We start from the raw sequence: 13,794 nt of genomic DNA on the forward strand, positions 1-13,794 counted from the left end.
TTTATGTATTCATTGAATTTTTTTTACGACAAATAAAGGTTCGATCAAAACAGGTGAGTTCCACCCAAATAACCTAAATTCTAGCTCCTCAAACTACAATGATCTATAGTTCTATACACATATTTATTTTATAAAACATTTCAAAAAACCCTAAAATAAAATTGAAGGAAAGTTAGAACAGAGGTCATATCACACAGCAAATCATACAGATATTATGACCCGAATAAAGAAGTAAAAACACAAAGTGTCAAAAATCATATGAATAGTAAGATAAGGGAGTGGCACTTCCGTAAATAAACAGAACATGAAGGGTAGAAAGTTAAAAAGCGTCGTATTCGCAAACCTCACCATATTCTTTGCTTTTTGTTCTTCTTTTATGGGCTTTGCTTTTCTTCTCTTTAAATCTGTTTTGACCGTTGCTTTCTCTCTCTCAACGTCTCTCTATCTCTTTCTCTCTCACACAGTCACACACTTCCCACTGATCAAACTCCAGTTGGGTTCATCTGTATCTTAATTTTACTTCACATTATTCTCATCTTCAATTTTACCAGGTACGGCCTTAATATCACTACAATTTCCGTTTTTGTCTTCTATTATATTCAGTTTATTTGTTTGGTAGAAGGATATTTCAGGAAATGAAGAAAACCTGAAAGCAAGTCCAGTTTTTTCGTGTGAGCTTCGTTTTTTTTCCTTCTTTTTTGCGGATTTTAGTAGCTTTTTTCTGTTCATGTTTGATTTTAGGAAATGCGAACATTTCTGGGGTATTGTTTGTTGCTGACTGTTGCAGCTAATTAACCTGGAAATATTAAAATGGATCCTTTTTTTGTGTGTGTAATTTATTAGCTGAATATACTGAAACCAATTGCTATTTTTGCTTATGACCTTTTATGTTTTATCTCAATTTTGATGCCTAAAGGGTGCATTGCAAACATAATATTTAGCTCTTACAATTTATTGGTAAAGTGTGGTTAGTATTACAAGCTTCTCTAGAGGATTTTCATTATTTAATCTTGAGTTTTCTTTTGTTGCTTAATCAGCTTTACCGGCTTATTGAGTAGTAAGCACAAATTATTTGCTAAATTTGCTCTTATTTTTCGTGAATGATCTACTGATAATTATAATTGCCTTTTCAAACAGAAAAGTAAGGTAAAATTGCTACATTGAGTTACAATCTGTTTTCTCTTAAGCTCTAATCATAGTAACAGTTAATACTTATTTGGAAAAAAATTCTTAGGTTCAACACTACTTGAAATGATTTTTGATCACTTGGGGAGAAAGCATTTCAATTCCTGTAAACCAGATATTGACAAGTGTGTTCAAGTTTTCTCTTTTCGAATGGCTTATAAACAAGGCAAAGAACCTAAATCTAACATTATTTCCAATAATATATGCATAGAATAGTTTGCTGTTTTGTTTCTTTTCTTGTTGGTTATATATCTTATGATTCTCTCTGAGAATGAAGCTTTCTGAAAATCACTTTCTCATTTTGAACAGTTTGCTGGTTTCCATATGAACCTGGTGACCATATTAAGACGACTTGATCTACTTTCGTCTTTTGATTCAAGCCTGAAGAATTCTTAGAGTAATAGAGAGAGATAAATCTAAATTTGAGAGAAATGGGATGTTCTTCATCCAAGTTGGATGATGAAGAGGCCGTTCAACTTTGTAAAGATCGAAAGAAGTTCATTAAACAAGCAGTGGAACAGAGATTGCGATTTGCTTCTGGACATATGGCTTATGTTCTTGCCATGGAAAGAATTTCTGCAGCCCTTAAAGATTATGTTGACGTCGATGAGCCTCGCGAGTTTTTATTGGATTCGTTTAAAACTCCACCACCCTTTACTCCTATTAAGAAAGTAAGTCCAGGTTTCATCTCCATAGAACCAAAATCCTTTTCCATAACACCGTTGAAGTCTGAACCCAAAACCAAATCCTCTATAAAAATAAATTATCTTAGGTCAGGTGGGAACCCTGCTGTTTCTGTTGAAGAAAGACCTCAGTCACCCGAAACAGTCAGAATTCAGGCTTACTCCCCAGTTCATCAATATGGGATGGATAGTTTCTTTTCTATGCAATCCTCACCAATGAACTCTTCGTTTTTTCAGCATTCCCCCAACAATAGACCTAACTTTCCTCCCCCTTCGCCACAAACATCACAATGGGATTTTTTCTGGAACCCATTTTCTTCATTAGATTATTATGGTTATCCTATGAGAAACAGTATTGAGCAGACAATTCTCGACAATGACAATGATGGGCTAAGGCTAGTTAGAGAGCAAGAAGGAATTCCTGAATTAGAAGAGGAAACGGAGGTAGAAGAGACCGATCATGGAGAGGATGTGAAAGAGGAGAGGACCAAAATCCGTCACAATTTTGATAAAGATGAAGTTGTGGTGGAAGATGTCGACGACGATGATGATGATGATAGCGATGAGGAAGAAATGGATGATGAACACGAAAATGTTCCCCATATTCATGATTTACTATCTAAACCCAACCAAACCACAACAGTCGCAAAGGCACAGAATGTAGGCCAACTCAGCAATAAAGAGACAGCAGTTGCCGATCCTGAAGCAAAAGAGGAAACACCTGGATTTACTGTTTATGTTAATAGAAGGCCTACAAGCATGTCAGAAGTTATTAAGGAACTTGAAAGTCAGTTTATGATTGCTTGTAGTTCTGCTAAAGAGGTGTCAGCTGTGTTAGAGGCTATCAGAGCTCAGTACTCATTGCAATCGAATGACCTGTCACGTAAGGTTTTTCATAAAATGTTTACAGCATTTATCCGATTTTCTTATTCGTCGTGACTGTGCACCGTAAGTCAAATAGGACAATGAGGAGGATGTATGAAGAAAGATTATTTATTGATGGCGTGGTGCCACATATGACAAAATATATCAATGCAGTGAAACAACAGTCATATTATTGTAGCATGTTTAATTTTCAAAGAGTTATGTCCCTGCATGTTCCAAGTAGCATGAAAAGGCTAGTTTTATGGCTTCTAGATCTGGATTTTCTTTGAGGTCTCTTGCCAAAACTAACTGATATATTTCAGGAGAAATGTGCAAAATTCAACAGAACAGTATTACCATTGCATTGTAAGAGAAGACACTGAGTTTCTTTATGCATGAACAATCTAAAAGGAAGAATTTTCTTTCACTTTGAAGCTCAATGTTCTTCAGAAGCGGTGCCTGTTTTTCCTTTTAGAAGAATTAAGCTCATGCTTATTATTTCTGATTGTCGTCAATTAATCCTAACACCTCTAGATTCCTCCTTCAAAGGACTACTACATATTTTTTGGTCAAAGTTATGAAGTATTGACGTTTGAATGCTAATCAGCATAATTTTGTTTGCAGCCATGAAAATGTTGAATCCTGTAGCTCTATTTCGCTCAGGGTCATCAAGATCATCCTCGTCAAGATTTTTGATTGATCCTTCAACTTTAAGAGATGAGGGTTATCAGAGCAGTAGTGATGTGTCTGATGAATCCAACATGTTCTCAAGCAGTCATCAATCAACCTTGGACAGATTATATGCTTGGGAGAAAAAACTATATGATGAAGTCAGGGTATGCTTTTGCTGCTAAAAAAAATTAAAGATATAAATCACTTTCAACTAGTTTCTGTTTAAAAATAGGATGAGTCTCTTAACCTGTTAGAAAGAGAAGAATTCAAATATGACTCCTGAGCAAGAAGAATAATTATCGTTGTTCATTCTAGAAATAACAGGAACCACAAGAAATGCATGTATGAATGAAGTGAATGGGTGCATGAATTACCTTTACTTCAACCTGTTGGAAAGAAAGTGAATTCAAATATACCCTTTTGCAAGGAGAATAATTATCAGTGTTCATTCCAGAAATAACAGGAAAATGCAAGACATGCATGTATGATCACTTAAACGAAATTTTGGTTTAAAATTTCTTTTAACATGTTAGTTTATCTGACCTCCCAAACATGTTTTTCTTAAGTAACATTGTCCTGTTAACCTAAGATGTTAATTGTGGGGATCAGTCATTTACTGTTGTAATGTCCAACAGGCAGGTGAGCGTGTCCGGCTAGCGTATGAGAAAAAGCTGGCACAACTCAGAAATCAAGATGTCAATGGAGCAGATCCGTCGTCTTTGGATAAAACAAGAACAGCCATTAGGAATCTGGATACTCAGATAAAGGTCTCAATCCACTCTGTTGAATCTATTTCAAGAAGGATTGAAACTTTAAGGGATGAAGAATTGCAGCCTCAGCTCTTAGAATTAGTGCAAGGGTATGTATCTGATATCCCTGTTACTAAGGTTCTTCAGCTATATCTATACTTGTCAACTCATTCCAATGCTACGATTATTTTGTTGTTAAAGCTGGCACCATATGTACATGCATATGCACGTATGTATATTATATATATGTTACAAAAAGATTTTTATTTGGAAAAACTTGAAAAGGTTCTTTAATGCAAGAATTAGGTAATAGACTTATCAAAGAAAAAAATAAAGAAACTTATGGAGCTTCTAAAGACAGTTTACATTGTTCAACAAATTGTTACCATCAACAACAACAACAACCCAGTATAATCACACAAGTGGGGTCTGGGGAGGGTAGAGTATATGCAGACCTTACCCCTACCCCCAGAGGGGTAGAGAGGCTGTTTCCGAAAGACCCTTGGCTCAAGAAGAAGAAAAATAAATAATAGACAATAGGTCATTGACAACAATAGAAGATGAAAAATATTAACAGCATCGTAAGAAGTAGAAAAATAGATGTAAAAGCAATAACTATAAACAACAATACTACCATAAAAAATAGTGAGGAAACTACATAAACCACTAACAACCCACAGCGAAACAACAAGAGGCCAGGCCACCCCCCCCCCCCACCGGAACAACTCTAATGCTCGACCTCCACCCCTTCCTATCCAGAGCCATGTCCTCGGAGATCTGAAGTCGCGCCATGTCTTGCCTGATCACACCTCACCCCAATACTTCTTAGGTCGTCCTCTACCTCTCCTCGTACCTGCCAATGCTAACGTCTCACACCTCCTAACCGGGGCATCTATGCTTCTCCTCCACACGTGCCCGAACCATCTAAGCCTCGCTTCCCGCATCTTGTCGTCCATGGGAGCCACGCCCACCTTCTCCCGAATATCTACATTCCTAATCTTATCCAGCCTAATGTGCCCGCACATCCATCTCAACATCCTCATTTCTGCCACTTTCATCTTCTGGGTATGGGAATTCTTGGTTGCCCAACACTCAGCCCCATACAACATGGCCGGTCAACAAATTGTTACCATCATAGATCATTATTGTCAGTTTCTCAGTATAAGACAACGCAACAACAAAAGAGCTCCACCTATTTGATTTTTAGTTGCTTTTATGTCTGCTACTGTAGTTGTTTACAATTCTTATTAGATATCTTTCACATCAAAGTTCCCTAAATATCAAATTTACCAGATGGATTCCAAAAGTCTTGAGTTTCTTGCATATTTAGAGCTTCAGAGAGTCTTTTCCCTTGGTTTCTATTTAAATTGAAAAGATGTTCCCACAGTTCTCAATTTGGTTTTTTCAGACAATTATGATTTGGAGCTAAACCTTATTATCAATTAGTTTCTAAAATATCGGATTTGTAATTCGAAGATCAAAATTGGGTTCCTTCTGCTATCGATCATAAACTGGTATTTGCTCTAGTGTACGAAAGACTTACAACATAGCCCGTTGATGGCAACAACAGGTTAGGAAGAATGTGGAAGGTTATGGCGGAGTGCCACCAAATGCAGAAGCATACTCTAGATGAAGCCAAGCTCTTACTCGCTGGAACACCTTCGAAGAAGTCCGGCATGAGGAAGTACACGGTCATGTCACCTTCTGAGGCTCATAGGCTAGCCCGTTCTGCTGCTAACCTTGAGATGGAGCTGAGAAACTGGAGAGCCTGTTTCGAGTCATGGATCGTTTCTCAACGATCATACTTGCATGCTTTAGCAGGCTGGCTTTTACGATGTACTCGTTCAGATTCTGACACATCAAAATCACCCTTGTCTCCTCCTCGTTCCACGGGAGCTCCACCAATATTCAGCATTTGCATCCAATGGTCCAGATTATTGGACTCCATCCGGGAGGCAACAGTACTTGAAGGACTAGATTTTTTTGCAGCAGGAGTAGGCTCACTCTATGCACAACAACTAAAGGAAGATTCCCGCCGGACTCCTGGTGGGTCAAAGAGTTTTGGCACGGAATCTTTTGGGAGTATGGAGGTTGTGGAAGCTGGGCAACATGACGAGGAAACAATGACAGCAGAAAAGATGGCAGAGGTTGCCATTCGAGTGCTATGTGCCGGAATGTCAGTTGCTGTGAGCTCACTGACAGAGTTTGCCGTAGCTTCAGCTGATGGATATGCTGATTTGCTAAAGAACTATGAGAATACCAAGCAGCCACAACAGCATTTGAACCAAAATGCGGCGTAATTTTATGTTAAAACATTAGGTTAGGTAGGAAGGAATGCCATGTAAATTACATATTTGAGCAATTTAAGTCATATAGAGGTGCCTTAATATATATTTGTATTCAATCTGAGCTTCTGATTATGCAGAACACAGAAGGAATAGAAAGTGAAAGTAGCTTTCTTTTATCTATTATAAATAGCTGTAGATTTAAATCTATACCAACTTTTCAAGTTTCGTTCCAATCCCATTCATATCTAAGTAAACCTTCAATCTTGCACTAAAAATGCTCCTTTTTTTGAACTCAAACAAAAAGTTATATAAAACCGAATGAGCAACCAACAATCTTACAATTAAATTAGGACCATACTCCCGATAGAAAGAACTACCATAATTTCAAGACTCTTTTGCTAAGCAATAAGCAACTAAATTTGCTTGCTTCTTAACCAAACCAGAGAAAAAACACTCAAAGTGCTTTCAATATACGAATTCACACAATATGTTGAAAAGAATAACTTATTATAAACTCGCTTAAATTAACAACTTTTTTGTCCAGACTAGTAGTAATATCTATTAAATTCCACACACACATATAAAGAAAATTTGGATCAAGGATTTTCATCAATCTATCAGATTAATGAATTTCAATTTATTTTAGTCTTTCACTTCGATAGTTAGAGTTGCCAAAGAAGAGTGACAACTAGCCAAGCAAGTATTCGGCTTATTCCATTCTATTTGACACAAATTACTTGTTTAAGCCTTATCTTTTGTTAAAAGTATTTGATATCTCCTAAAGCAAGCCTCCTTTCTCATTATTTGTTAATTTGAGTGCTTCCTAGAATTTGCCTATTGGCCTTGGTTCTTTAGTTATGTACGTAGTAATGTAAAGATTGATAAATAAAGAACACAAGATTTAACGTAAAACGTAATCCGACTCAAAAGGTACAAAAATCACGACTTACTCATATGATCAGCTTGTTTGGATGGTTATTACCCATTGTATTGTATTGTATTGTTATCTCAAAAAAATATTTGTTTTGATCGTTTCATTAAAATTGGTTGTATTGTATTGTTAAATCCATTATTTCGGAACAATGAAAAGTCTCTTTTTTTTAAACAAACCAATTTAGTGTGGTGAGATTGTTTCCTATTTTGCTTTTCAATTATATCCTAACTTATTACTCTATAATTCTATTTTACCATTTACCTTTTTTTTATTTTAACTCAAATCTCAAACCTATAAACATACTTTGTCTTAGTCCCCTTTTTTTCCGGAACTTCTGCCGCTTCCAACTCCAACATAAAAGATATAAGTTTTGCCTTCTTTTTGTTTCAATTTTTCTTCTAATGTGATTTTAACTCCAATTCTAATTACTTTAAATTCATTGTTCTGCCAATTCTCGTTTCTTTCTTATCATAGTTCTTTATTTTTTTTCTAATGATAGTTAAAGACATATTTGGTGATAAATTAGTAGAAAGGGATTTTCTTAAATTATTTTATGTGTAATTCATGATAATTTTAATATTTAAATCATTGAGGGTATTTTAGTAAACTTATCAGTTACAGTTAGGGGTGTTCATAAAAACCCGAAAAATCGAACCAAATTGAAAACCGAACCAAACTGACCAAAAAAATCAATACTTTTTAGGTTTGGTTTGGTTTTGGTTTTGAATTTTAAAAACCGATCAAATTTGGTTTGGTTTTGGTTTTAATAAAAAAATAACCGAAAAAACCGAACCAAACCGACTATAGAAGTAGGTATTTAAATTTATTATTATACCTATATATATATGTATATTTTTATATAAAGTTTCTAAAATTTTATGGTACATATTAGTCGTTTATATTTTTAGTTTAGTTTTTTGCTATTATAATAATCTAATTCTTTGCCTTTACATTCTAGTTTGATTGTAATTTTCTTTTGCTAAGTACAAGAATTTATTTCATGTTAAAAATAATCGATTTTTAATTGAGTACTTAAATTATTCATCGCTAGTTGATTCAATTATCATCAATATATTTTGGTAAATGATAGATTTCTCAAAGAGCAATTGGTTTGATAGTGTTACGTTGAAAATGTAGTCTCCGGAATATGTGTTTGGTAGTGTATGTCTCATATTTAAGAAAAAAACCTGATAAATAACCGAAAAAATCGAAAAACCGACAAAAACCGAATCGATAAAAAACCGACTTAATTGGTTTGGTTTGGTTTCAATATTTGAAGAACCGACTTAGTTGGTTTGGTTTCTTTTTAGAGAAAAACCGAACCAAACCGAACCATGAACACCCCTAGTTACAGTACAGTACGATACAGTCAAACCAAACAGCAAATAATACAATCCATCCAAATATTGTATTTATAAAACGGTACAGTACAATACAATAGAATGCATTATAAAACGATGGGTAACCATCCGTTAACTCATACTCCACTAAAACAAATGAGTCGAAAAGGAAGTTTAGATTATAACTATTGCAATCTAAGACCCAAAACCAACCCAAAATAGTACCACGACTATAACTATTCCAAAGTATTAAGTAATCAAAGAGTACAGCTCGATAACTTAATACAATGAACTACGACTCAACTAACTTGTAACCAGATAATCTAATGAGACAAATCAATCAATGATCTATACCTGTTTTCCTTAAGCAAAGACGTGTTAATTGGCCATTAGTTCGTATTCAATGTATAATTAAGGAGATAATCTAATGAGACAAAACTCTGCATTATTGGTCCGATGTTTGGTTTCTCTACGTTATTTTATGTCGAATTCAATACTCTGTACATCCAGATTCTAATATAAAGAGAACCACAGATCTGATGATAAATACAATAATCCAGTGATTATTAATGATTGTATTACAAAAGCTACATTCTAATCCCTGCATAATTTTTCCATGAATCAAAAAAGATAGTCTGGTGCACAAAATATCCCGCGTTCACCTAGGGTCCGGAGAGAGCCGCACCCAAAGGTAGTGTGACGTAGGCAACCTACCTTGATGCAAGAAAGACAGTCTGATGCATAAAGCATTTCGCGTTCACGCCCAAGGAAGGGTCGCATCGCAAGGAAGTGTGATGTAGGCATTCTACCCTGATGCAAGCATCAACGGGTGATTCCAAGACTTGAACCCGTGACCTTAGGCGCGGAGCCAGCCCTTCGGATACGGGTTCAGCTGAATACAGTAAGTTTTGTCCAAACCCTGTATTTGCCTTAAAAAATTATTGAATTATGCACAAATTATTAATTTGAACTCAGTAACTTAAAAAGAATTAGAATATTGAACCCATAAGTTTTAAATCCTTGGTCCGCTTCTGCGTGACAGATATAAGTTGACCGTTACTCCAATGCTCCCCTTCAATTTTTCCATGAATCAAGAAACCCAAATGTTTTGTTCATCATAAGCTGCTGGTTTTAGTTGCTTTAACTCTTAAATAAGTAATTGCAGCAATGCCTTATCCCTAATATGGCTTCAGAATATCAGAATTATCATGACAAACTGTAATGTCATCTCATAGTAGATAACCGTTCCAAAACTCAACAGCAATTATCTTGTAAGCATACAACATGAGGTAAAATTCTTTCCATCATTCAAACTGATTGTACAACTTTTGTCTAATGATCAAAATATGACAGATTCCATTACAGAAGCATCAACAACTAATCGTATATAAGATTACATAATCCAAAGTATATCAAGACTAAAGGGTAGCCTGGTTCACAAAACATCTCGCATTCACGTAGGGTCCGAAAAAAGGCCGTACCCCAAGGGTATAATATAAGCAGCCTAACTTAACACAAGTATCAAAGGTTAATTCCACGACTAGAACCCGTAACTTATAGATCGATCACATGGAGATAACTTTATATCAAGCCTGACTGAGTTTGTTAGAACACTCGGGACATTGAAAATGTCCTCTAGCTCGACATTTAGTACAAAAAGAGGATCCTATTTTTGATTTATTCTCCAACTGAATGAAATTGAATGGTCCTCCTTTAATGACACCAGATCCCTTGCAGCTTGAACATGCTATCAGTCTCAAATCTCCACATCTTTTACACATCCCTAGTGAGCTGCTCATAGAAAAAAAAATGCAGCATATAATTTAATTACACCCTTTTTTATAGTAAAAGATTTAAGACGCACTATGGACTATAAACAAAAGCAGCTGGATTCTTGATAATATAAAAGAGCTATGAACTATAATTCCTTAATAAGGATAATAATTGTATTCCTATCGTTTCTCTAATGGATAAAGACCATACCAAAAAGAAAAGGCAAATGATAGAAAACTCAAAAAGGAAAAACAAGTGTAATATGATAGAAACATATTGCATATATACCTACGCTGAGAGGCAGAGATGAATGAATCAATTTTGGGAGCATAAACAGTGGCGCCAAGTAGAAAAGCACCCACTCCAAATCCTGCTATTTCACTTGCTGTTATGTGTTCAAACATTTCTCCTTCTTTTCTGCTAAACAAATGCAAAAATAGAAAGAGATGATATTTAGAAAGGGAAATAAGGCTCTCTTATCCCTTCGGGTAGAATGGATAAGATATTTTTCGATAATAGAGCAATACAAGCACATGTGCACCCGAACACTTGGGTGCATATAAATAAGGAGAAATGTCAACTCGGCATATCTTATGCACCGGGCTATTTTTTAAAAAAAATAAATAGAAATAACACCGAGTAACCATTCTATAAGACTGTTATTTAGAAATTATTCAATATGTCCTGAATTTTAATTTTTCACTTAAATTTTTTATGGTACAAAATTCTGAAATTAAAATTTTTATTTAAATTTTTATGACAAAATAAATATTGGTTAATCCTCAAATAGTAGCCTAAGAAAGGGTATTTGTATACTTCCCCCTTTTTAGAGCAATAGAAGCACACAACCTAAAGTATTAATCTTGCAGATTTAATTTTTAGCCATCAACTTTACAATATTTTACAACATATACTTAAGTTAAATCTCTACGGTAGGACATGATCAATAGTTTCATTTTTCTTACATACACTGGTAAGGGATAGCCCATGTTGTGCATGGGCCCAATAACACTATTACCTAAAAATAGAAGTCATAAAAATGTGTATGATAGAGTTAGATCTAGTTCATCTCCCAAATATACTAAAGTTATTTTTAAATCACCTAAAGTCGTTAAAAATCATAATTTTATTGGTCCCACCTATTTTGAAAATTAAAGTTTGAAAGGAATTTGTTTCATAATCATGTTGTGCAAATTAGCAGGAGTTATAAAATTTTCATTTAACTTAAAAGCATTTACAATCTTCTTTTGTTGCAATGTCAAGTTATCTAACACAACGACAATTAGGTTCACATTTAATATTACCTCATATTACCTCATGTATAAAATAGATGTCGTTTTGAATTTTTGGTAAGAAAATCATATAAAACATGTATTATAAGATTTATTTGATTAAGTTATGCTTTAAATTATAGTCAAATTACTCATTATACTCCGTAGGTCATTTATTAGATCAACATAGATTTGGGGAAACATGACTAATGCTGTTTTAATTTTCCAAAGCAAAATTTATCTACGATTTTAGCTTTATTATGAAATTTCATACTACTGCACTGCTACTTTATAGGGAAAATAATCCTTTGATGGGAAGAAGTTTATGTTTAAAAAGAGAGCTTTTGAGAGCACATGAGTCCAACTAATTATTTGTACAAATATTAACTATTCAATTTAAGTTAATACATATCAAATTAAAGTATATTCTTTGTGTGAAATTTATGAGGTTAACAGCATAAAAGTACTACCACTTATTGGCCCATGGAAAAAAAATCAAAATATTTTACTGCTACCATATTTTCTTAAACTTTGAATTTTGAACTTACCACCTAATTGATTTTAGATCGAGCGAGCTTACATTAGTAGAGATTTACATTAAGGGCAAGCCTATGGTACCAATTACATGCATGTGACTTCTTTTGTGAGAGTGAGCGATTTTCTTTGTGAGCATGAGATTCGAATGTGTGGATTGATTTTACTCTCTCTGCTTTTGTTGTGAGGGCACATGGTTTCACGAGGGATAGGTAACGTTATTAGACTTCTCTATGATGTTGGTTGTTCAAGCCATGAGTGCATTGTGACATTGAGTCGGTTTTTGAGGTTAGGATTGTTGTGAGCATGTTGTCTTTGTTCGAATATGTTTAAAGAAGGGCATAAGAAAAGGGAAGTGTGTTGATGCATAGTCTAGAGCCTAATTGTAGCAAATAACCACGGTCATAGGTGCAGTGTGCTTTGAATGATAAGAGTTTAATTTTGTTTCGTCTACTATAGGATGGTTTGTTCGAGGACGAACAAAGGTTTAAGTGTGGGGTAGTGATGTTTGGCATATTTCGATATGTGTTGATGTTACTTTGCCCATGCTTTAACCACTTTTTGATGTTATTTAATCTTTAAAACACCCAACATGGTGTAATTATTGGTTTGATGACTAATTAAGTTATGTGTGACGATTTAAGGTGTTCGGAGTGCAAAATATGAAGAAAAGGTGGTTTAGCTAGAGGAAGAAGGGTTGGATGCGTCGCATCCAACCTAGGAAAAACATCATCATGCATGCAACCTTAGCAGTGAAGTTGGGCCATCGCGTCTGCCATCGCGTGCGAAACTGGGAAGTAGAAGTGAAGCTGGATGCGTCGCGTCCGCCATCGCATGCAAGCTGAGAAATAGAGGACAAGGTGGATGCGTCGCATCCACCTTAGCATCAATCCCTGAAGCCGATTTGGACTAGGAATAGGAGAGCTTTGGCCCACGACTTTTGTACGCAATATATAAGCCAAAAAGGCCTCTTTTAGGTTATCTAACATATTGGGAAGGGGGAAAAAGCCACGAAAAAGCTGTGGAGGCCGGAATTCATCGAGTTTCATCTTTCTCCCACCAAACTTAGTAATTTTTATGTTTCTTTATATGATTTGTTGTTTGGCTACCATGTCTATGTGGAGCTAAACTTCACGTTCTAGGGTTGTGGTTCTTTCATGACTATTGTTATTCGGATATTGATTTTGACTTCTTGATTTATCATATTAGTTTATTTATTCAATCTTGCACTTAATTATTTAATTGCTTGATCACCAATTGAATATTATCTACGAATCTAGAATTGAACTCGAAAGTGGGAATTCTATATTGCATATAGGATTGAGTAGGGCAAGTTCTTGAACTCGGGCATCGGGGAACGGATTCGTGGTTAGGATAGACATATACCTAATTACCTTGCTGGGTTGATTTACAGGAATTATAAATGCGTTCTTGTTGATTCTAACTCCATAGACATATAGGCGTTAGGTTAGCTTGAATAGGCGAGTAAGAACTCGACAGA

At 35.1% G+C, this 13,794-nt stretch overlaps 2 protein-coding genes and 1 long non-coding RNA gene across 4 annotated transcripts; 2 read left to right on the top strand and 1 right to left on the bottom strand.

Annotated features, from left to right (window-relative positions):
* The first annotated feature begins 397 nt into the window (after window positions 1-397).
* LOC104106953 (protein ALTERED PHOSPHATE STARVATION RESPONSE 1-like) lies at window positions 398-6,648 on the top strand. 2 transcript variants are annotated; one of them, XM_009615619.3, is made up of 5 exons: window positions 398-551; window positions 1,495-2,751; window positions 3,357-3,568; window positions 4,040-4,263; window positions 5,724-6,648. In XM_009615619.3, exons 2-5 carry the CDS (start codon window positions 1,617-1,619, stop codon window positions 6,451-6,453), a joined length of 2,301 nt encoding a protein of 766 aa, XP_009613914.1. In that variant the 5' UTR covers window positions 398-551; window positions 1,495-1,616; the 3' UTR covers window positions 6,454-6,648. The 2 variants fall into 2 exon arrangements, with proteins under 2 accessions (XP_009613914.1, XP_009613915.1); XM_009615620.4 differs by having other exon boundaries at window positions 547-671.
* Window positions 6,649-9,247: 2,599 nt separating this feature from the next.
* On the top strand, window positions 9,248-13,510 carry LOC138896422 (uncharacterized). The gene is made up of 2 exons (XR_011409507.1): window positions 9,248-9,616; window positions 12,938-13,510. It is a non-coding gene; the product is annotated as an uncharacterized lncRNA (long non-coding RNA).
* LOC104106952 (uncharacterized) lies at window positions 10,001-11,025 on the bottom strand. Its single transcript, XM_009615618.4, has 2 exons — window positions 10,777-11,025; window positions 10,001-10,506 (listed from the first exon to the last, which is right to left on the bottom strand). The coding sequence occupies exons 1-2, from the start codon at window positions 10,890-10,892 to the stop codon at window positions 10,302-10,304; spliced, it is 321 nt and encodes a 106-aa protein (XP_009613913.1). The 5' UTR covers window positions 10,893-11,025; the 3' UTR covers window positions 10,001-10,301.
* Window positions 13,511-13,794: the final 284 nt, after the last annotated feature.

Source organism: Nicotiana tomentosiformis, chromosome 7, assembly GCF_000390325.3.
Source record: "Nicotiana tomentosiformis chromosome 7, ASM39032v3, whole genome shotgun sequence".
Lineage (NCBI taxonomy): Eukaryota > Viridiplantae > Streptophyta > Magnoliopsida > Solanales > Solanaceae > Nicotiana > Nicotiana tomentosiformis.